The 20,197-nt window shown below is 48.4% G+C and overlaps 5 protein-coding genes across 5 annotated transcripts; 2 read left to right on the top strand and 3 right to left on the bottom strand.

Moving 5' to 3' along the window:
- Positions 1 to 690: 690 nt before the first annotated feature.
- Positions 691 to 5,589, top strand: mus7 (Protein mms22; the record flags this gene model as incomplete). Its single annotated transcript, XM_031145065.1, has 2 exons — positions 691 to 2,215; positions 2,285 to 5,589. 2 exons carry the CDS (start codon positions 691 to 693, stop codon positions 5,587 to 5,589), a joined length of 4,830 nt encoding a protein of 1,609 aa, XP_031009887.1.
- A 3,244-nt stretch (positions 5,590 to 8,833) lies between these two features.
- Positions 8,834 to 11,898, top strand: ATAD1 (ATPase family AAA domain-containing protein; the record flags this gene model as incomplete). Its single annotated transcript, XM_031145064.1, has 2 exons — positions 8,834 to 11,173; positions 11,335 to 11,898. 2 exons carry the CDS (start codon positions 8,834 to 8,836, stop codon positions 11,896 to 11,898), a joined length of 2,904 nt encoding a protein of 967 aa, XP_031009888.1.
- Positions 11,899 to 12,601: 703 nt separating this feature from the next.
- Positions 12,602 to 14,833, bottom strand: RFG1 (Repressor of filamentous growth; the record flags this gene model as incomplete). The annotated part of the gene is made up of 3 exons (XM_031145063.1): positions 12,602 to 14,179; positions 14,232 to 14,377; positions 14,506 to 14,833. The coding sequence occupies 3 exons, from the start codon at positions 14,831 to 14,833 to the stop codon at positions 12,602 to 12,604; spliced, it is 2,052 nt and encodes a 683-aa protein (XP_031009982.1).
- Positions 14,834 to 15,486: 653 nt separating this feature from the next.
- Positions 15,487 to 16,972, bottom strand: RVB1 (RuvB-like helicase; the record flags this gene model as incomplete). The annotated part of the gene is made up of 3 exons (XM_031145062.1): positions 15,487 to 15,951; positions 16,006 to 16,773; positions 16,829 to 16,972. 3 exons carry the CDS (start codon positions 16,970 to 16,972, stop codon positions 15,487 to 15,489), a joined length of 1,377 nt encoding a protein of 458 aa, XP_031009981.1.
- Positions 16,973 to 18,062: 1,090 nt separating this feature from the next.
- FUBP1 (Far upstream element-binding protein) lies at positions 18,063 to 19,949 on the bottom strand (the record flags this gene model as incomplete). Its single annotated transcript, XM_031145061.1, has 4 exons — positions 18,063 to 18,163; positions 18,214 to 18,385; positions 18,444 to 19,831; positions 19,904 to 19,949. The coding sequence occupies 4 exons, from the start codon at positions 19,947 to 19,949 to the stop codon at positions 18,063 to 18,065; spliced, it is 1,707 nt and encodes a 568-aa protein (XP_031009974.1).
- Between the last annotated feature and the right edge of the window lie 248 nt (positions 19,950 to 20,197).

Here is a 20,197-nt window from a genome sequence, read left to right as displayed (position 1 = left end):
AACATTTCCTGTCCAAAGTAATCTGGGCCACCACGAACTGGAGGATCCTCCCTGCTTCAAGGCAGCTTCAGTAGCCGTAAACTTGCTTGCTGCAGCTTCGGACGCCCTTATCTCTTTGAATCCATCCTCTTTGACTTCCCCAGTGGCTTCTAGAGGTTTCCTGCTCGCGTTCAGTAAGTCTGACACCCCATTGTATTTCGTCGAGAACGAACCCTGCCTCGTTGTTCTTTAGCTCCTGTTGTTCCTTAAAAGCTGGCCCAAATGCATAAATGCCTATTGGAAATTGCAGATTAGCATAGAACATGATACCGATATGGTGCAGGACCGAAGCATACCATTGCCAATGCCAATTGCAGTAGCCAGAAAAAGAGGAAATATGCCGCGAATGCCGCTCATCGTCCGGCAGAGATTCTTAGAGCATAGGCTTACATGCCAAAAGAGAGTAGATAAATCTGTGGTTGTAAAATGTGTAAAGGCTACTTTATACACTGTGATAGATTTTGAGGTGGCGTCCAGTATATGCTCGGATCAATAACCGGGCTCTTGGCGTAGAATAAAAAAGAGTGGAGAGTCTACCTACGACGCGTCTCACTCAACCGCGTTTGCACCTCGACATTCAAATAATCCCCCACAATTCCTGTCCAAACTGTGTCAGGACTTTCCGGATTATTAGCATGCCATCTGACACATATGGCAAATTGGAAAGAGAAAGGGGAGGTGCCAGACTCGGACGATGACGATAACCTGGACTTAGATTTGGACGTGGACTTGGGCGTCGACAGCACACCGCACAGCAGTGCCATTAATGATGAAGGAGCGACTGGACTGCCTGTTAACGCGGGAGTTAATGCGGAACTCAACGAAGAACACAACGAGGAATACTCCGAGGAAAACCACCAAGACGTGCTTCAAAATGTACATAATCACAAGGAAGACGACAGCCCCGCGCTTAGCATCCCCAGTTTGGAGCGGACTCCTGCAGATGCCGAACATTCGGAGGACAGAGGTGGTAATTCAAGAGAGGACGAGGCCCTGAAAGAGCCCCTGAAGTCTTTTAACCAGGCACATGAAGCGCCTCTACAACCCTCTCCAAAGTCGCCACAAGGCTTTAAATTTCCTCTGGGGTTTCTTGATTATGACGATGCGGCAAATGCACTCTCCGCTTCAAGGCAGCACCATCAAGTTGCTGGGCCTGAGTTTGTTGACGATATATCTCAAACCTATGTACGAATTACCACGCCGTCCTCGAGTCCCCTGACAACTCCTCCGAGTAGTCAGTCCTCGACGAGGATGGGAATGAGTAAATCCACCCAAAGCGAGAAACACCAAGCCTCTGAAAACCCAGTTCAGCCTATTCAACAGGAGTCTATGAACGGGGAGAGACCGTTCCCGCCACTTCAAGGGCCGCCTCTGGATGTGTACAGACGCACTTTTCGACAGCGGAATCTCATTCAGTTGCACCCGTACGTTCTCGAGGAGGAGAAGTACCGGCGAATTGCAAGGGCACGTGGCATGACGCCGTTGAGAATGGCCCAAATTCAAGACGAGAAGAACAAAAAGGCTAGAGGCGCATCCTCCCCGGATCCTGATTCTCAAGACATGGAATTTGAGATGGAGGAGAGTCAGCAGATGGATGTGGATTGGAATCCTCCATCTTCCCCACCACTTCCGCCATCCTCCCAGAACGAGCATGAGACCGAGAATACGAACGAGGCTCTTGCCATAGGTAGTGATGATGAATTTCCCGATATCGAGGAGCTCCTGCGAGCCCCAATACCTGCTCCGCACCCAGCCAACCCCAAGCGTCGTCTGAAGACATACACGTCGAAACCTCGAAACCCCCCGTTGTCTAAAATTCAGAATCGCCCTAGAAATACTTGGAGCAAAAATAACGACCATTTCGATGTCCCTGCTTCTCCACCGGCTACGAGCTCCCCTTTTGCAGCTACCTCATACATCACCAGGACATCTCTATCTCGAACATTATCAAATTCGTCATCTAAGGAAGCAACACCTACCCGGCTTGAAAAAGATGCGCCCCGTTTTCACGGGGCTGCGGATTTACCAACACCGGCGACGAGTGCTATTAAACCAATTCCCGACCCTGTATCCATTGACTCTGATAGTGATCTTGGCGATCCCTTTGGGACAGGGAATGATTTGTCACATTCGTCGGCCTCGTCTTCTGCCGAATCAGTTCAAGTCCGAAAAGTTGGTAAGAAGATTCGGGGTGTACTTCCAGCATCCCATCTTCGATTAGATCAACCACGTAGAAAGCTCACAGCTTCAAGTCGCACCCACCGACAGAGCTTCAGTGTATCCCCCGCCAAGTTACCAGCTCGACGTGGTGTAGCACTTCCCAGGCCCTCAGGTACAGCAGGAAGTCCATCTGCGGCGACGCACAGTCGGATGCATTTTCTTTCCGACGATTCGGATGACGACGAATTTGACGAGAACGGATTTGTCATGGAGGACGACAGGGTCAATGGGCTGGATCAACTTTTTGAACGAGAAGGTTCTGCCGACGAGGATGATAGAATTGATCCAATGCTTCCAAGTCACAAGCGCCCAACAAAACTTGCTGGTGGCAACTTCCGAAAAAGAAGACGTTTGGATGCGACAGCAGTCCCTCGAAAGCGCGGCAGCGGATGTGTACGCCAGCCTAAGATCACCGAGCATCTAAACCAACCTCGACAGCCGATTAAGAGTAATGCTAGCAAACTTCGAGAGGGCAGGTCTTCGTTTAGGCGTGCAAAGCTCGCCAATGTTAGTCGTTCTACGAAAAAAATCCCTCCGAGGCTTAGTATTTTAGATGTCACGGACATAAACACTCAAAGTCGATCAGAAATTCCCCAGTTCATTAGGATAGCTGCCCGTACTGCAAGATTGAAACCTGGGCAAGGGGAGCAGAGTCCATCGAGGAAGTATATCAGACTAGCGAACCGGGAAGACACATTTGATGCTCAAAGTGTTCTAGAAGATTGGAGAGTGGGCAAAATCAAGCCTAAAGTACTCAGCACTGTGCCAGAGCCCTCGATCAGTCCCATGAGACGGCCTCTTGACCCAATTGCGAGTAATCGACAAAGTAGACTGCAGTCGCCTATGAGTAAAGGGACGCATTCCATAGACGTTCGAAATCGATCAACGGTGATGCCGCGAAAGATTGTTGTATCGAGGGTGAAACAGAGATCTATGAAGAAGTTCGTGACTTCCGAAGAACCCATGGTCGACCATCATGATGCGCCCCCAATCGGAAAGAGGAGAGTGTGGAATCATCCGCAGACACGCCCTGACACGTCGCATCGTGTCGCTCCCTCCGCAAGACCTGCACAGCTTGAAGCTCTCGAAATGGAGTATTCCCGTCAGAACCCGGCCTCTGCTTTCATATCGACTAAGAAGACTTTGGATGCAATCTACAGGACTGCCCGAAAGCGTCGCGGGCCTCAGGTCAACCTTCAACTTGGAAGGTTCCTTGCCGATGATGACGTTGTAAAGTCACGGGTAGAGGTCCAGAGGAAAGCGGGTGAAACACCTATAACTCCAGCTCAACTTACATTGAAGGGCTCCAGACGTAGGAAGCCTCAACCAGAACGGGTAGATGTCGGCGCAGCAAGATATCGCCAGCCAAGCGAGCCTATGATCTTAGAAATTCTTTCTCCAACGCTCTTACAAGATGTTTCCAGTGAGGGAAGCAAGTTACAGGGTTTAGGCAAATTTGGGACAAGGTATCCGCTCCATTTTGATATTTTCCCATTGCAGTCTGGAATTTACTTCCATGAGACCACTTTCATAGGGAGTGGTCGCCTTTCCAAGGCAGTTAAGGGAAGGATTGTTCAAACAGTGGCCTCAAATCAATATGCCTCAATCCAGCTTGGTGATAGGGCATTTCGATGGGGACCATGGAATCAAGTCGTTTCGTCTGAAATTGGTGTTTGTTTTGACTGGATTCTCGATCAACACCTCTCACCCTCGCCAGCGTCAACCCCGTCAACGGTCAACACCATATCCATAGCAACGTTTATTGTCGATTATGTTCAAGACCATTTAAGTTTTACAGACTCTGATGATCATACCGATTTTCTAACCAGGCTCATTGAAATCCTCCGAGACGTTTCATCTCGCGTCAAATGCCAGATTTCTGCAGTCCAACAGACGCGCCCTCAATTGATTGAGATCTTGAGTCGGTCTATGTTAGTAGGATTGCGGGTCCTTCAAGTTGCTCGTGCACGACCAGAGGATGCTGCACTCGGGTTCGAAGTTGAAGACGTGCTGAAAAATGTTGCGCGTACCTGTGTGGGCTTATTGCTCGCTCATGGCCTAGGTGGAATAAGAAAACTTTATGACGACCTCCAATATCTTTCGTTCCGCGAACGAGGGATCCGTCATGACCACTTTGCTGCTGAATCCTGGGTAATCATAATGAGGGTACTGGAAGCAGCTCACATCTCGAGAGGTTCTTTCTGGGACATCGTTAATCAGGAACTCATTGATAATGAGGCGAAGAGTACTAACGACGCACGTACCATGGAGAAACTGTGGTATTCAATGTTTTCTCTTCTACCGCTCTGCGAATTTGACGAGTTCGGGGTCGTCAAGCCTGGCCGACGTCGAAATAACTCATTTGACAATTGGTCATTGCCACAGCAGATGCTAAAAACAATATTTTCGTTATACAGTTCAAATCCCAGGCAATCGCCTGGCTTTAACGATTATTGCAGAGCGCTTGTTAGTCGCTGTCACTATCTAATAACTGTTTGGAGTTGGTGGAAATGTAGTGGTGTGATAGGAGCTATCTTCGACTTCTTCGCATCCCAGAAGCTCGCTCACCTACGCAACGAAGAGGTTTATGATTCGCCACGTTTTCTGAGGGAGCTTGACAAGGAACCATTGTTAGACGTCGACCCGGAAGACCGCTGCTTTCACATCCTCCTCAAAATTGTGGCTATGGCAATCAAGCATATGGAAAAAGCAGGAGACATCAAGAGTATTCGCAACCTGGTTGCGCGACTGCTTCCCAATCATGATCGTCAATATCCAAAGGAAGAAGCGATCCATCAACGAGAATTGGCTTCGTTACGAAACCACCATGATCTTCTCTGCACTTTGTACTGGGCAGCCCCGGCAGACCATAGACCTTCTCTTTCCCTTATCCAGGAGCTTGTGATCGCGGATCGATCACACAAGGAAGCCTGTCTGATAAACATAAGAGCTTGGGAGAATCTCGCGCGATTTGTTGTGACTAATTCTTCGGGCTCTGTTACCTACCAGCCATTTGCGCTTTGGCAGAATGAGTTCTCGGCGAAACTTTATCAGCAGTATCTTGGAATCGAATCAGAGGTGCGACATCAGGCTGAGGCGCTCGAGAAAACTGATCGGAACCCAATCTCAGAAGGCTTGTTAAAACAGACAATTCTGGCGAACAGAAGAAGCACAATTGAAACTCTACGCGTAATGGTGAGGGCCATGGACTATACTGTCAAGGCTGCTACGTCTCCACAGTTAGCTATCCAAGCCTTTAACCCAGGTCGGTCTTTCCACCATGTCGTTAAAACGTTATTGACATTCTATAGAACTTCTTTGCAAAGCTAGCCAGCCTGATTCATGGGGTGAAGATGATTACTCGGAAGGGAGTCTGCAAAACTGCGTGGACAGTATTTGTCATTACATGGAACAAATCGACCGCTTGGAGCCCATTTGCCTACCGCTGCCAGATTCAACCTGCGCTACCAATTCCGATAGCCAGGGCAGTTTAGAAAATCTAAACCTGGACCGTGTGGAACTGATATACGTGCGTGTCCATCCTTCTCCTTACAGCTGACTCGTCAATACTTACTCTATTAGCGTCTTCAACCAGAAATCCTTCCCCTGCTTCGCACTGCAATGCGACGGAGTCTCCAAAGTGATTCAGGTAAATCTCTGGATTCTCAATTTATGTCTGAATTAGTCATTTGTTGGTCCTCATTGGTAGTAAAGCTCACCGAGAGCGCTATGGTAAGCCACATACCATATTAATTCGTTGTACTTACTAACGACTCCAGAACCTTGGTGACTTCCTCGTGAAAGGCCCGAATGCTGTTTTTCAACAACGTAATGGAACTAATAAATCGAACACATATTGGCCATTATTTCTCAGTGCGTTGGTCGAGCATAAGAACCTGGATGACTTGAAGGTAAAATTGACTTGTTTTTTTTCGGACCTTTTCCATTGACAGTTTTAGGTCAACGGTTTCGACATCGGTTTGGAATGGTTACTGGCTCTTTCGAAACCGCAGTCAAAAGTCCCATTTGCGCTTGATATGGTCAATACTTTGACGACTAGACTGCAAACCAAGGCTCATTACTTAGCGATTTGGCCACGCAGAATCGCATCTAGCATCGTCGACTCGGGGACCCTCGGAGAAAACAGGTTTCCTAATCACACACTCTTCAAAAGTATGCCCCGAGTATCCCTTGCAAAATTGAGTCACTAACCTCTGTAGCCGCTGTTGACATCATGCGTACTACCTTGCTCAACCAAACCAACGTGGATTTAGTGTTCGGCAACAAGTCACAGAAAGAAGCATACACCTTTTTTTCTCTCATGTTGAAAGAGGTAATGGAATCCATGAAGCACCAGTTGGAAACAATGACCCCTGGCTCCAATAAACTCAAGGAATATGTTTCGTTCGTTCAACTCATCATCTCTATATTGAGGTCATATGCCAGCGAGATTCGGCCAACGTTAGACTTCTTCAGCCAGCTGTCAGCCCACTATTGGCCTGAGGATGCCGATCCCAACCTCTTTGCTGCCGGTATCATTTCCTACTCACTGCGACTTATCGAACACCCCGGAAGAACTTGTCCTATTCTCTTCCACTACCTTTACAGCGGATGGAGAAAAGACCTGATCCAGTGCCGTGTAGGAAGACATATGACCTACGTCAGGAAAGGCATGAAACGTCCAGAATTTACCCACTTTCTGATGACTGAGTTCCTACCTGCCGCTCTTCATGTTGGCTTTCATTCGATTGGCGGGTGGGTCCTATGTGCAACATATCTGCCAGTTCTTTCAAATCGCATCATCAAGATACTCCAACAAAGGGACGCGGAATCAGCCTTTGTTTTTAAACACCTAGTCAATATTCTCCGGATCATCTTGAACGGAATATCCGAAAGTTATGCTGGAACAGGTTTCACTGGCGCAGACCCGCATTACCAGGCCATTGTTAGTGTGACATGTCAATTTTGGGTTTCAGTAGATCCTCCAATGAGGCAATATGCCGATCCATACCCGGAACAGAGGATGCTGGTGGGTGAAGTTACCGGTCCTCTGACCAAATTTATCTTCCAAGCATGCCAACCTAGTGAAGATGGATCTGGCGCCGTCTTATGGGAGGTTGAACGTCTGGTGGTCATGAATGGGGATCATATTGAAAGTTTTGTGTCCAGTATAAATGGGGATATCAACGGACGTTGGGAAGTTCATAGGGGGAATATGGGAGCTGATATTGGCGGCACTGGTGCCCACGAAGGAAGTAAGACTCGGGTTGATTTCAAACAGGCTGTTGGAGTCCCTCCTCCTCTTGTTCGGATACTTGAGCTTGCATTGCCTACCCTTGAGCTCTCACCGCAGGATACAACACCTTCTGGTTTATTGGTCTCTACGGATCGGTTGCTCCGGGATGTATACTTTTAGGCAGTCAACTCTACTACTGTAGTTATTGATTGAGATTACTATTGGCAACTAGTACTCGGCTACAAGCTTGCTGAACTAATCGCTGGGTGTAAAAGTCCAAAGCCTTGCGCTCTTATTTTAAGTGAAGTTGATGAAAAAACAGGGCGTCCTAAGCAGTCCTATTTGCAGGTGTAATAAAGACCTGTGTGGCCGACAAGATTGCATTGTATAAAAGCATGAAAACCTCGTTAAACATATAATTTACCATAAAACCATAATACTCCCTATGCGTAAAGTTCCCTAATGCCTGAAATCTTTAGGTTAATGGTTTTAGGATCGAGACGTATAAAAGAGGTTCAGTCAAAGGTCAAAGAGTTTGCCGAGTTATCAGCTCATTTCCCGCCCATTTCTAAGTGGCAGTCATTTCGCTGCTTTTGCTCAGCTCTCTACTGCAACCTACCTACCTTCTCACTCCCTAATAATTACTATAACGCCTAAAAAAATTGTACTAGTAATATATGAGAGACGTTTAGAGCTTTACGAGCTCTTTTTAATACTTCTAAAATTAGCTTCATAGCTCTAGTATCCGTTCTAATGCGGGCGATTTAAGTAGGTAGTTATTGATCTTTTAGTAGAGTGGCCCATGCACTTGGCTAACTTTATCATTTGGTTCTGGGCACCTTAGCTTCCTAGCTTCCTAATTAACAAATACGGACCAAAATGATAGGGTATTTAGTCGTAATATAAGACATAGTTAGAGAGTTACTAGAGCTTTTAAGTACTATTAAAATTAGCTTCATAACTATACCTAGTATTTGCTATGATGTGGGCGATTCAGGTGTTTATCGATTGTCTGGCGAGGTGGCCTGTGGGCATTAGCAACATCAGCCACATGAGCCATACAAGAAGCGTAGAACCTTAAAAAGTCAACTTAATATAGCTTTTTGATAAAGTATTATTACAAAACACATATATTACTTAGCTGGACATCCTACGTATAACTAAAAGCACATTAGTGTGCTCTTTAAAGAATCTCGGGAAATTGCTGTGAAAGTGATCACATGATCCGGTTGAGTTGAGCCTCAGATAATTTCATCCACTACCAGTCTACACTCCGCAAAAGACTACGCTCTGCCATCCTTTTCGTAGTCGCTCTCCCCGAGCGCAACCCTCTACCGAATGCATGCCGTAGCAATCCACGCTCTCCGTACGGCACGCAGACCTATTTCTCGGCGCGCCTGTCGAATCGTCGCCGGCGTTAGATACCCAATCTACTCGAGACCGTTCCACCGCTCCCCAATATCACGTCGAATACCGGAGGAAACGGCGGGTCAGGGAAATGGACGCACAGAGAGCCCATCAGTTGAGTCATCGAAAGGCTCAAATGGAAATGCAGAGCAAGATGGTACTGAAGCGTCGAGAATAACTCAAGGAGAGGCTTCCACGTTGACACCAAAGCCGCGGAACGGCAATGGGAAACCTACATCTGGAAGACTGAAGGGAAACCGACCACGGCAGACTGAGGGACTACCGCCTGTGCAGCTGCCAGAGTGGTTCTGGAAAAAGAATGTCAAGTGCTTGGAAGATCCTACTCAGAGCGGGACACTCGCTGTTTATGGCATAACGGGAGTCAATGGCGAAGTTGATGGCGACGATAGCTCTGTGGCTGCAGAAGTAGCCCGGATGACCCTTGCACTTGGCGATTGCGACTTGACGTCTACCAAAGATGCAAAGTATTCAATGCATGTGGATGTCTACAAAGAGATACTGTCTTCCTTACGAGCAGGATTGTCTCTCCGCCCACCCAAGAACTCGGAAAACCTGAATATCAACCGGCCTATCACTCTTCTACAATGTCCGAAAGATGGGGGGGCTTTTTATTTGGATGCAGTTGTCGAGACGATTGCCACGAAGCTTGGGGCCGATCTTATACGGCTTGATGCTCAGGATATTGCCCAGATCGTGGGGCCCTATGTTGATGAAAATGTGGCATGGACTTCTTCGAAAACCGCATTATTAGGGTACGATGCGCAAATGGTTGCTGGGAAGTTAGAGACGTATGATACAGATCCCACTGAAGAAGATGCCGCGCTCGAGGAGGAAGATAAGCCAAAGTTACCGAATTGGTTCAAGATGATGAATTCAGTGCTTCCCAAAAACAAGAATCATACTAGACAGTACAAGCAAAGTCCTGCCAACCTTGACCTCAAATTTGAAAGGGTCGGCATTTTGGACTTCAGTCAAAACCCACAATCTGCTCCAGCTTCAACCTCCGAGTCAGACCAATGGAACAATCTGAAGTTTAATTCTATTCTCAGTGAACTGTTGGCGGCAGCTGATGTGAAACGCGCTGCTTCTCCCTCCGAATCGGATTGTACGGAACCAGTCGAGTCGAGACCAGCTTCTTCCGGCACTATTATACAGGTGCGAGATTACAAAGCGTTGACTGGAACCCAGCAAGGGGCGGATTTGCTCCAGCGGCTCCGGACAGCTATCAACAAACGTTGGAAAGACGGCAAAAACATCATTTGCGTCGGGACATATTCTAGCGAGGAAGGAGAAGCAGCTCTCTCTAAGTCCGAGATCCAGCATCTTCAATCAGATGTGGTCGAGGGAGAAAAAAGCACAATTTTTGTGCCCCCTGACAGGAGAACGGAACAAGACGTTGTTTTCGAAACGGACGAAAAGGCACGAGTCCGGAATATGAACATTCGACATGTCGAAGACATGGTCTCGAAATTAGCAGATGGCACTCAGCACCTGACGCCAGTGATTGACCTCGAAAAGGGACTTGACAGTGCTGCTGTAGACTCAGCCGGCCTAGAAGACGCGGTCTGGCCGTACGCGCGCGTTCGCAGGCTTGCGATCACGATATTGGGAGGCTCTAAATCTCCCACTATCGATGGGACAGTTTTCAGCGAAGCTCTAAGACTACTTTCTTCTAGTGACGAAGCCAAATTCAGTTGGGGGGCCGCTGAACTGAAGGAAGAAGACGCTGACGTGGATACATTGCTCGACGAAATCTCTGAATCCAACAAGGGTGGCTTGACTAAGGAAAAGCTCAAGCAGATCAAGAAGGATTGCAATTCCCACGAACAGAAATTGCTCAGTGGTGTTGTGCTTCCAGCGGATATTCGTACTACTTTTGACCACATTCGAGCCCCCAAAGAAACCGTTGAGGCTCTCAAAACCTTGACTAGTCTGTCCTTAATTCGCCCAGAAGCGTTCTCGTACGGCGTGCTCGCTACTGATAAGATTCCTGGTTTGCTCCTTTACGGTCCCCCAGGAACGGGTAAAACGCTCTTGGCGAAAGCTGTGGCCAAAGAAAGCGGAGCAACTATGCTTGAAATCAGCGGAGCAGATGTCAATGACATGTTCGTCGGCGAAGGAGAGAAGAACGTCAAGGCTGTGTTCAGTCTTGCCAAGAAACTTTCTCCTTGTGTTGTCTTCGTAGATGAAGCTGACGCCATCTTTTCGGCTCGTGGAGAGACCAGGCGTCCAGCTCATCGAGAATTGATCGTAAGTCATCAAGCGCTGTATTTGTTCGTATTGTGGCCTTTTTGGGTTTCGCAGATATGTTTCTGGAGCTTTGGTGCAAGAACGTCCCACGGGCTTTAAATCATCGCTGCGCTTTTAAAAATCTCTTATAACTAAAACAAAGCTAACTCGGTTCTTCACAGAATCAATTCCTCAGGGAGTGGGATGGCATGAACGATCTTTCAGCTTTCATTATGGTAGCAACCAACCGCCCCTTCGATCTTGATGAAGCAGTACTCCGGCGATTACCACGGCGATTACTGGTTGACCTACCGGTTGAAAAAGACCGAGAAGAAATTCTTAAAATTCATCTCAAGGAAGAACTCCTTAACGAATCCGTATCACTCTCTGAACTGGCGAAAGACACGCCTTTCTACTCGGGCTCCGATCTAAAGAATATCTCCGTCGCGGCGGCACTAGCCTGCATCCGCGAAGAAAACGAAGCCGCAACCAAACACACAGGCGATGAGCCTTACAAATACCCTGAGAAGCGTATACTCACCAAACAGCATTTCAGCAAAGCGATTGAGGAGATCAGCGCCAGTATCAGCGAGGATATGAGCACTTTATCTGCCATTCGCAAGTTTGACGAGAAATATGGAGACCGTAAGGGACGCAGGAAGAAGACGTCCGCGATGGGCTTTGGAGGAACCACCTTTGTGGAGAAAGATTCGGAGGCTGCGAGAGTGAGGAAGATGGAGGCTTAGTGGCAATAAACAGCATCGTCTTCGGGTAACAACGGGACTAACAAGGTTCGAGACATTATAAAGCAAAATGCCCCAGAGCCATCGGGGTCTATAGGATGGCAGTGACCGCCGTGTATATTTCCATTGTAATTTTAAGATAAAGATGCATATAGGATCATTGGCGTCAATAACAGCAGGAAACCCGATGATGGTTTGGTGTTTGCAGACGCTTTACTTTCCTGCTTGTGGTTATACCTATTCATTGTGGTCTAGAAATCCAATTTCTTTTAATTGTAACGATCAGGCGAACGACTAACAACCAAGCCTTGAAATGGATTGAACTTTTTGATACAAGGCCTCAGGTCGCTTAGTCGCAGGACAGTCAATTCAGTTGCAAAGGGCTTCAAGGTATACCCCTTCCGTTCAATAAAGCAGAGTAGTCTAAGGGGTTTTGTTTTCCTCTTTCGGAAAAAGAAGGTTTGAGAAAAGAGCGACAGGGTTCTTTCAAAGTGAGAGGAGATGGAATGGTAGAGGCTTATTGTTATTGCAACCCAGTCACCGCTGACAGAGCACGGATTTTAATAGACTCAGTTCTGTTTTAATTTCATGCCAAATTACAAAAGCTTCCAAAATACTAGTACAAAGAAAAGAATCAATACACCCAACCAACCTAATTATTCCCCCTGTCTCGCGCGAACTCAAAAGGCTTATCAATCTCTCTCTGCTATCCGCCTTGGCTCCTACCGAAGCCACTCTCGACACCCCTGACATACTCCATCACCTCGAAGCCCAACCGCCTCCTCGTCTTTTCATCTACGCCCTCCCCAGTCGGCACTCTAACAATAATAGCATTACAATCGCCCTTGATTTCTACGCCTCCAAATTTGGCCATCTCCTCTCTGCCTACACGGCTTACATACACCGTAAGATCTGGGCCCACGATGCCGCGCCACAGCGTGGCCATCCATTGCCAGTGGTCCACCGGTGCGTAGGAGTCTTCGATAGGAATGGACAGGGCGAAGGCGTCTGACGTGGTGAGAGAGAAGCCTGCAGGAACTATGGCGATTGGCAGAGCCTTTGCGGAAGAGGCAGGGCTTGGGGAGGTAGTGATGTATTTTATCATTTCGCGGGACTTGGTATGCCAGTCTGAGATAATGCCGAGGTACTCAACAAACGCATCCTTCTCCTCTGGGATCGAAGACAGAGGTGTAGGGACTGCTGCACCGCCGCTGTCGCTCATCTCTACATCTGCAACTGCTTTAGGGGCAGAGATGGAGGCCAGACGAGATGGGGAGGTACCCCAAGTCTTGACAGCGCAGGAGGTGTCTTGCGAGAGGTGAGAGGTTATGTAGTCTCCTGTCTCGGCTAGTAGTTCTTTGTCTGCACTTTCGATGACAATGACGGCGCCGCGAGTTTCTTGCGCCGGGCTAGCAGGGCCGGGGGGTGGTAGCGGTGGAGAGATCTTGGTGAGAACTTTGATTTTGTTAAGGTAAGGGATCGTCATGACCATTGCTTCCACGCTTCTTGCCTGACTGTCACGGCTGTCAAGTTGACTGTCTGGTCTTTGAGCGGATATAGGTGTTGAGTTACGGAGTTGAGTTTGTAAAGGAGGTAAGCGAAGCGACTCGTCGAAGGTTGACCGGGTTGGGTATTGGTGTCTTTGGAGCTGGCTCATAGGTGACTGCTGTAGAGGTGGTCCCATGGGTCCCGCCCGAGCCAGCATGCCTGGACCTGGAAGCTGCTGCTGTCTGTAAGGGCTCTGTGGAACGCTACGACCAAATGATTGGGGCGCAGAGTAGGATATCGGAGATGCTGATGGGTAACCACGGTGAGGTTCAATGTTAAACCTGTGAGCGTCGTTATTGAATCTTCGACGTTTCTGGTCTTGCGATGGGCTTAAAAGCTCCATCTCTTCATCCAGCTCATGATGGGTCGGTAATTGTTGAGTCTGTGGGTATTGTGCTCGTCGATGAAGCTGCTGCGGTGGCGGGGCCATCCGTGGAGTTTCCATCCTCGCGTTCTGCATCTGCGAAGAATAGCGAGGTCTTTCAACCTCGTTCGTCCCGGATGACGTAAAAGGAGGCAAGAGTCGATCTTTTCGGGCGTTTGACGTCCCGAATGCTGGCGTAAAGGGAGTGAGAGGGGTACTTGGGGTGGAGATATATCTGCCGTTGCACTTTGGACAACGTACTAGATCGTCGGCAGAAGACGATGAAACAGGGCGAACACCGTTTGCTTTGCCTGCTCGTCGAGGTTGGTATCGGTATCCTGGATATTGACGCTGATGACGCTGTTTCTCTTCCTGCAAATCATGCATTAGCATCATATCACTGCTCTGCCAAGCTGTTGCCTACCTCAGCTAACTTTTTCCACTCGCTTTTAACTTCCGAAGCCTGTTCTCGCCACTGTTCGCCGATGATCTTTGAGATTTCAGGGTTTGCAAGTCCAGGATGTTGTGCGACAATCTGGGCTTGGTAGTGTTGACGGTAAAGTATGAAAGCTACAAAGAATCATTAGCTTTCGATTCGGTGAAAGAGTCTTTGGGGTGGGATATAAAGAGTTTCAAGCACACGCATCTCAAAAGAACCAATCACGCCATCAACACACAAGGAAGCATAGGTCACGCACCGTTTCGAGGCCGAGGTATCTTGGGATCGGGTTGACAAAGGCAGACTTGCTCTCTTGTCGGATTAGCTACCGAGGGTGTCGGCGTGCTCGCACTGTTGAGAGCAAGATCTCCTATTTTTGTATGCGTCGCATCAATAAGGTCCAACGAAGCAGCTCTTTTCCGTGTTAAACGGGTCCGTGGAGAGCTCGGAGTAGGAGGTTCGGAGCTCTTCTCAGGGCGTGTCCTCAAAGAAACTCTTCGACTTGAGTCGGCTGACAAGCTCACTGGTGCACCATTGGCACCCAAGATGCTCAAGTTTAGAGGAGCTACCTCAACTACCGCTTGCATGATGGGATGATGGGATGCCTGCCGTGGATACTTGGAAAATTAGTCGTGGAACGGTTTCTAGGGCAAGTAGAGTAGGAGAATGAAGGCTGAAGGTAAGAATGGCCTTCTTGTTATTGATGAAATTCTTTGTATGTAATGCCCATTGAAGGACAGGAAAACAATGATCTTGCCAGTCAACCATCCCAATGAAAACTAGTTGGGCCATTATTACAGGTGCGGTGTCTTTGTCTCGGGAACTCGTCAAGCACTACTAGCATCTTTCTTTGTTCCTGACGTTTCCGGTATTAAATAGAAAAACACGGTGAAGGAAAGCTGAAGATGACTAAACCCAAATGACGGACGCGTTTGGAATGCCGTGAGGCGCGAGGCGCAAACAGATATTATTATGCTCTAAACTCTGGTCTCAGCCAAACGGACTGTCTCAGATACCCGTCCTCGACGCCAGACTTTTGTAAAACCTGGGAACTACCGCAAGGCCTTGAAAACATAGCAGTGATGCCCCTGGTCTTACAACTTATTGGAAGAGCATTCGGTGAAATGAAGTAGTTGTAGCCCCCTCCCAAGTTAGCTGAATTTCGCCGTACATTGAAGACATTTTCGATACCCCTAGAACTCCTACACGAACATGGAGAATATGCAGTGAACCTTTGCTCCTACGTAATGAAGTGATTACCAGTCTCCCCGTTCACGATCGCTGCACTTCGCCGTGCGTCGATAAATAGATCCTCGCATTCAGCCACATCCATAACGTCGATCTGATTGCGACCGCTTACACGCGCAAGAATGCTGGAAGGCGTGAGGAGCTGCAAAGCATATCGCAAGCTTATACGAGACCCATGGTCGGCGATCTTGTCCAACGCAGCTTCCGTTATTGAGAGGCCTTCAACTGTTACTCGAATCCGAACGATTCTTTTGATCTCATCCGCTTGATATTGATTTGTAGGGATAATGAGAAGACGAGCCAAGAGATCCGGGGGAATTCCGTGGGCAGAAACTAAGTCCTCGGTACCGCGGATGGTGCACATACCCCGGTTGGAAGCCAGAATTACAATGGGTGAGATACTTGATTCAAGCGCTCGGTTGAGATATGTGAAGCACTCGATATCAAGCATGTGGACCTAATTCGAATCAATGTCACTGCCATTGCAAAGTATGGGGCTGGGGATGCTTACCTCGTCAATGAAGAGAACACCAGGGACAAGCTCAGCAACGCCTTGGTCGATGTATTTGTTCACCACCTTGTTAATCTCAGCTCGTAGCTTCTCGGTTATCTCTGTCATCTTTGGCTTCATCAACTGGCCCATCATGCTCATTATATCTTGTCCGCCTTGAGGTCGTGCATTGGCGATGTCAAGATCGTGTAATGTGACATCTTGAACGATTTCTTTCTTCTTGTGTACCTCTCCCTTGGGAATTGGGACGTACTCCTCCGCCTCTAAATCAAATTCTGTTGCGTACGCATCAGATCTACCAACACGCTTGCAAGCTCCAGTGTTTGCTTCGATATAGATCACATCCCCAACCGTGACTCTCTCCTTCTGTATGGCTTCGTAGATGCTGGGATCCAACCGCAACTTCTTTTGGCCCTTCGCGCTCTTCAGGCCGATCAATAATGTGCTGATAGTCTTGCCGTAGCTGCCCAGGGGGTTCTCTGCTTCCTCCGGAGTCAACTCGGTGACCTCACCCTCGTAGACCTCTTTTGTTTCGCGGACCTTAAGGCCGATGGCTCTTCGAAAGTTCTCCATCAAAGCCTCTGTCTTCTTGACTTCGGCCGAGTATAATTCGCTCCCAACAATAGGGCAAAAGGGTACTTTGGTGCCAAGCTCCTGGCTAATCGCAAGAGCGAGAGCTGTTTTCCCCGTACCTGGACCACCTGCCAGTAATATAGCTCTGCCGGCCATCTTTTGCGCGCGAATTAAATCAACAACTACACCGCATGCCTGGGGAGGAATGGTTAGCATACGTTCACGAGAACAGGTGGAAATGTTTTCTGACTTCTCGAGCAGCCGCTTGGCCAACAAAGCCTGCAGCTTGTTTCTCCGCGGTGCCATCAGGTCGCAGACCGAGGCCTTTGATGTGTGTATGAGTAGCTGTACGATTGTCGCGGGTATTACCCTTGACCTCGCTGATCTGAACCATGGTGTTGACAACGAGAAGTATTCGACGAATCGGGTAAGTTTAAAGCACTTGGTTGATGTGATCGGACAGCATGTATTTAGTATGCGACGCAACTCTGCAAAAAGTTAACGCGACGGCAATGGCGAAGCTTCATCGCTAAATAAATCCAAGGCTGAAGAGACCACCCACCCACGTGATCGCGAGGCTGCCAGTACCAACATATCATATACCGGGATCTAGGAAACTTTATAGGAGTAGTTGCATAGGAATCATCTGTTCCGGATACCCTGGGGCTGCGTTTCGGCCAAGGAAGGGTATCTTATAGGAGAATCGAGTTGTCTATATAGGTACCTAGTCCTAGAAGCAAGCACATCAATCATTATTCAGGACGCCTTCAAAACTATCCATTTTTGATTCTCGTCACTAAATTACAGGAAAGAAAAGTGAACCCATGGACACCAAGATCCCAATTCCAGTTTAATTCTTGAGTTTGCGGCCTTCCCGTAAGTGCAAACCGTCAGGCATCAGCTTCAATATGGGTGCAGGGTGCACGCGATCCAAATCAATATCATCCCATGCGTACGTGGTATCATCATAAAGTGCCCTAAGGTAATACTTCAAGAGTGAAGTCAAATTAAGTATGTCTCAAAACTTGCCTAGATGTTCAGCATTATGCAAGTCGAAGAGACCTATTTTGAGCGCCAGCAACTCCGAGATCATAGGTAAGCACGAAAGACTTGACCGACCAATTGCAAATCATATGTGTAAGTTGATGAGCGCTGAGATATGGTCATGTCATGCAACGTTAAATCAATGCAATACTTGTGGTCGAGATCTTAGCCTGATTCCAAGGGTGGGTGTTGTGTTGGCACCGAGGCATGTCAAATCCTGGTCGGCAGTATCGAAAGATTAGAAGAGCACCAGCTGGAAAAGGCAGGGACTTGATGTGTGAAAGAGGGCGACAAGGGAGGAAATCGTCATCAAGTGCATAGAGGCATGTCATACCGATCCACACTCGAAATCATGGTCTCAAAACAATCAGACGAAAATACGTGCAAGTCATACGATCAACAGTGCGCCGGTTATCCAGGATAGAGGCAAAAAGCGTCAATCACGATGTTGGGTCGCCCTGCTGTTGGCCTGCTTGTTGTTGTTGTTGTTGAGCCGCTGTTGCTTGATACCAAAGGGCAACATAATTTTCATATCCGCCATCTAAACAAAAGTAAGTAAATTTTCAATACGGGCCTTGAACAGAGTCTTACAGGCTGCATATGGATCAACAGCACCAGCACCTGACCCTGCCATTGAACCAGCCTGTGCTTGCGGATTTGCTGCCTGGGGTTGGTTCTGTTGCTGCTGCGAGTAACTCCTATCACTGTAGTCGTTATGCGAAGCACGGTTACGGCCGCCTCCACCTCCACCGTTCTTTTGTGCCTACAAAGTGTGAGTGTGGTACTAGACAGTGATCGATTATAGGAGACAGCCAACTTACCACTGCGTCTACTTTATCTTCAATGGCGCTTTTAGCGGCGGCAATAGCTTCCCGAGATCCTACGAGCCCAATCTCGCGTTCACTCTCGCCCGGTCCTGAAGAAGGGGATACGTTTATCTTGCAACCTGTGGTGTTTTGCATTTCCTTGATGGTTTCTCCACCTTTACCAATAATCATGCCTACAGCTTCAGAGGGCACGTAGATGGAATCGGTGATTTTGTCTCCACCGCCCCCTCCACCACCTCCACCATGGCCGCCGCTATAGCCAGCATCTCTTCCGGGATCTCTTTGAGCAGGAGCTCGTTCTTTGGTTGCTGTGGATTTGCTGTCGCTCTCGACAATTTCCATAATCATCTCCTTAGCAACATTAGCTGCCTCGCGGGAGCCGATCAAGTTCACTGGCCGAAGGCCATTCACACTCTTTTGTTCACCAACAATATTTACGTGACAGCCACTGCGTTCTTGAAGATCCCTAATTGTCTCGCCGCCTCGACCAATGATGAGACCGACAGTTTTATCAGGTACCATAATTTGCATGCTATCCTCACCATCTCTAAGAACAGGCTGGTGTGCAGAGCGCGCTGCTGGAGGCTCACGAGACTGTCTATCTGAAGTTGGATTTGCAGTGCCGGCCAAGCCACTGTCATTGATAATGCGATTGATTTCAGCTTTCGCATCAGCGCGGCGGGCTCGAGGCCCGGTAATCTTGCATTCCCTGTATGGGCCAGTTTCATCGGGGCCAGTGATAAATTGCACTCTACACCCAGTTTCCGACTCAACGCGCCTGAGATTCTCGCCCTGTCTACCAATAATTAGGCCAACCAAATTTGATTCGATGGAAATGGATTCAACATTCTCATCTCCACCACGCGGCGGCGAGCGCTGACGAGTATATCCACTGTTGCCTTGTGGGGGGGAGAAGGCACCAGCAGCGGCCCTACCTCTTGGTCCAGGAGAGAATGATCGCTCACGATAGTCTCGCATTGCAGGGGCTCGGTCTCCTCGTCGTTCATCTCGATATGGGTTGAAGTTATCGCGGAAGGCTTCCCGACGCACGGGTGGAGAACGCGATCGAGATCTTGATGCAAGATATGGTCGTCCCCCGGGAGCGCGTGAGTCTTGACCACTGTAGGAAGGGGGTCGCTCGTATGCGACGCCTTTCTCAGCGGCGATAGCCTTCGCCTTTGCAATTGCATCGGCAATGCTAACTACGCCTGAATTCACTGGCTTGACATTACTCAAATCCACACTTCCTGAGCTGGTAGGCTGTGGCAGCGAATATCCGCCCTGGGGTGGGTAGGGGTTTTGCGACGCATGCGGTTGGGGAGGGGCTTGGTGGTAGACAGGCTGCTGATTTTGAGGGATCCCATTGGGGGGTCTTTGCGCTGCTGTAAAGATGTTAGCTAGAGTCTCTTGAGAGTAAAAGTAGATGTATAGGTATCGGAGAGCGCAATAAATACCTAGAGCAGCTAGAATAGAGGTGATGCTAGGTTGCTGATCAGCCATGTTGCGTTGCGATAACACAACTGTGGTGTTTGTCCTTGTTGGGGGGGGGAAGCTGTTGAGGGTGATGAGAGACTTGGGGGAGGCAGAACGAAGGGCAGTGCTTCGGGACAAAGAGCTAATCGACTCGACAACCTATGGAAAGTAAATATCAAGAGGACCAGAATTCCAGGTTTGCCTTTTGTCCTTTGTCGACTTCTTCTCTTTTGAAAATGAGATGCGGGAGCAAATTTAGCGTTGGCGCTAGTATT

The sequence above is a fragment of the Lachnellula hyalina genome (assembly GCF_007821495.1).
Source record: "Lachnellula hyalina strain CBS 185.66 chromosome Unknown contig00001, whole genome shotgun sequence".
NCBI classification, from domain to species: domain Eukaryota; kingdom Fungi; phylum Ascomycota; class Leotiomycetes; order Helotiales; family Lachnaceae; genus Lachnellula; species Lachnellula hyalina.
Note: the sequence above shows the minus strand (reverse complement) of the source record. Positions and strands in the feature narration are given on the sequence as shown.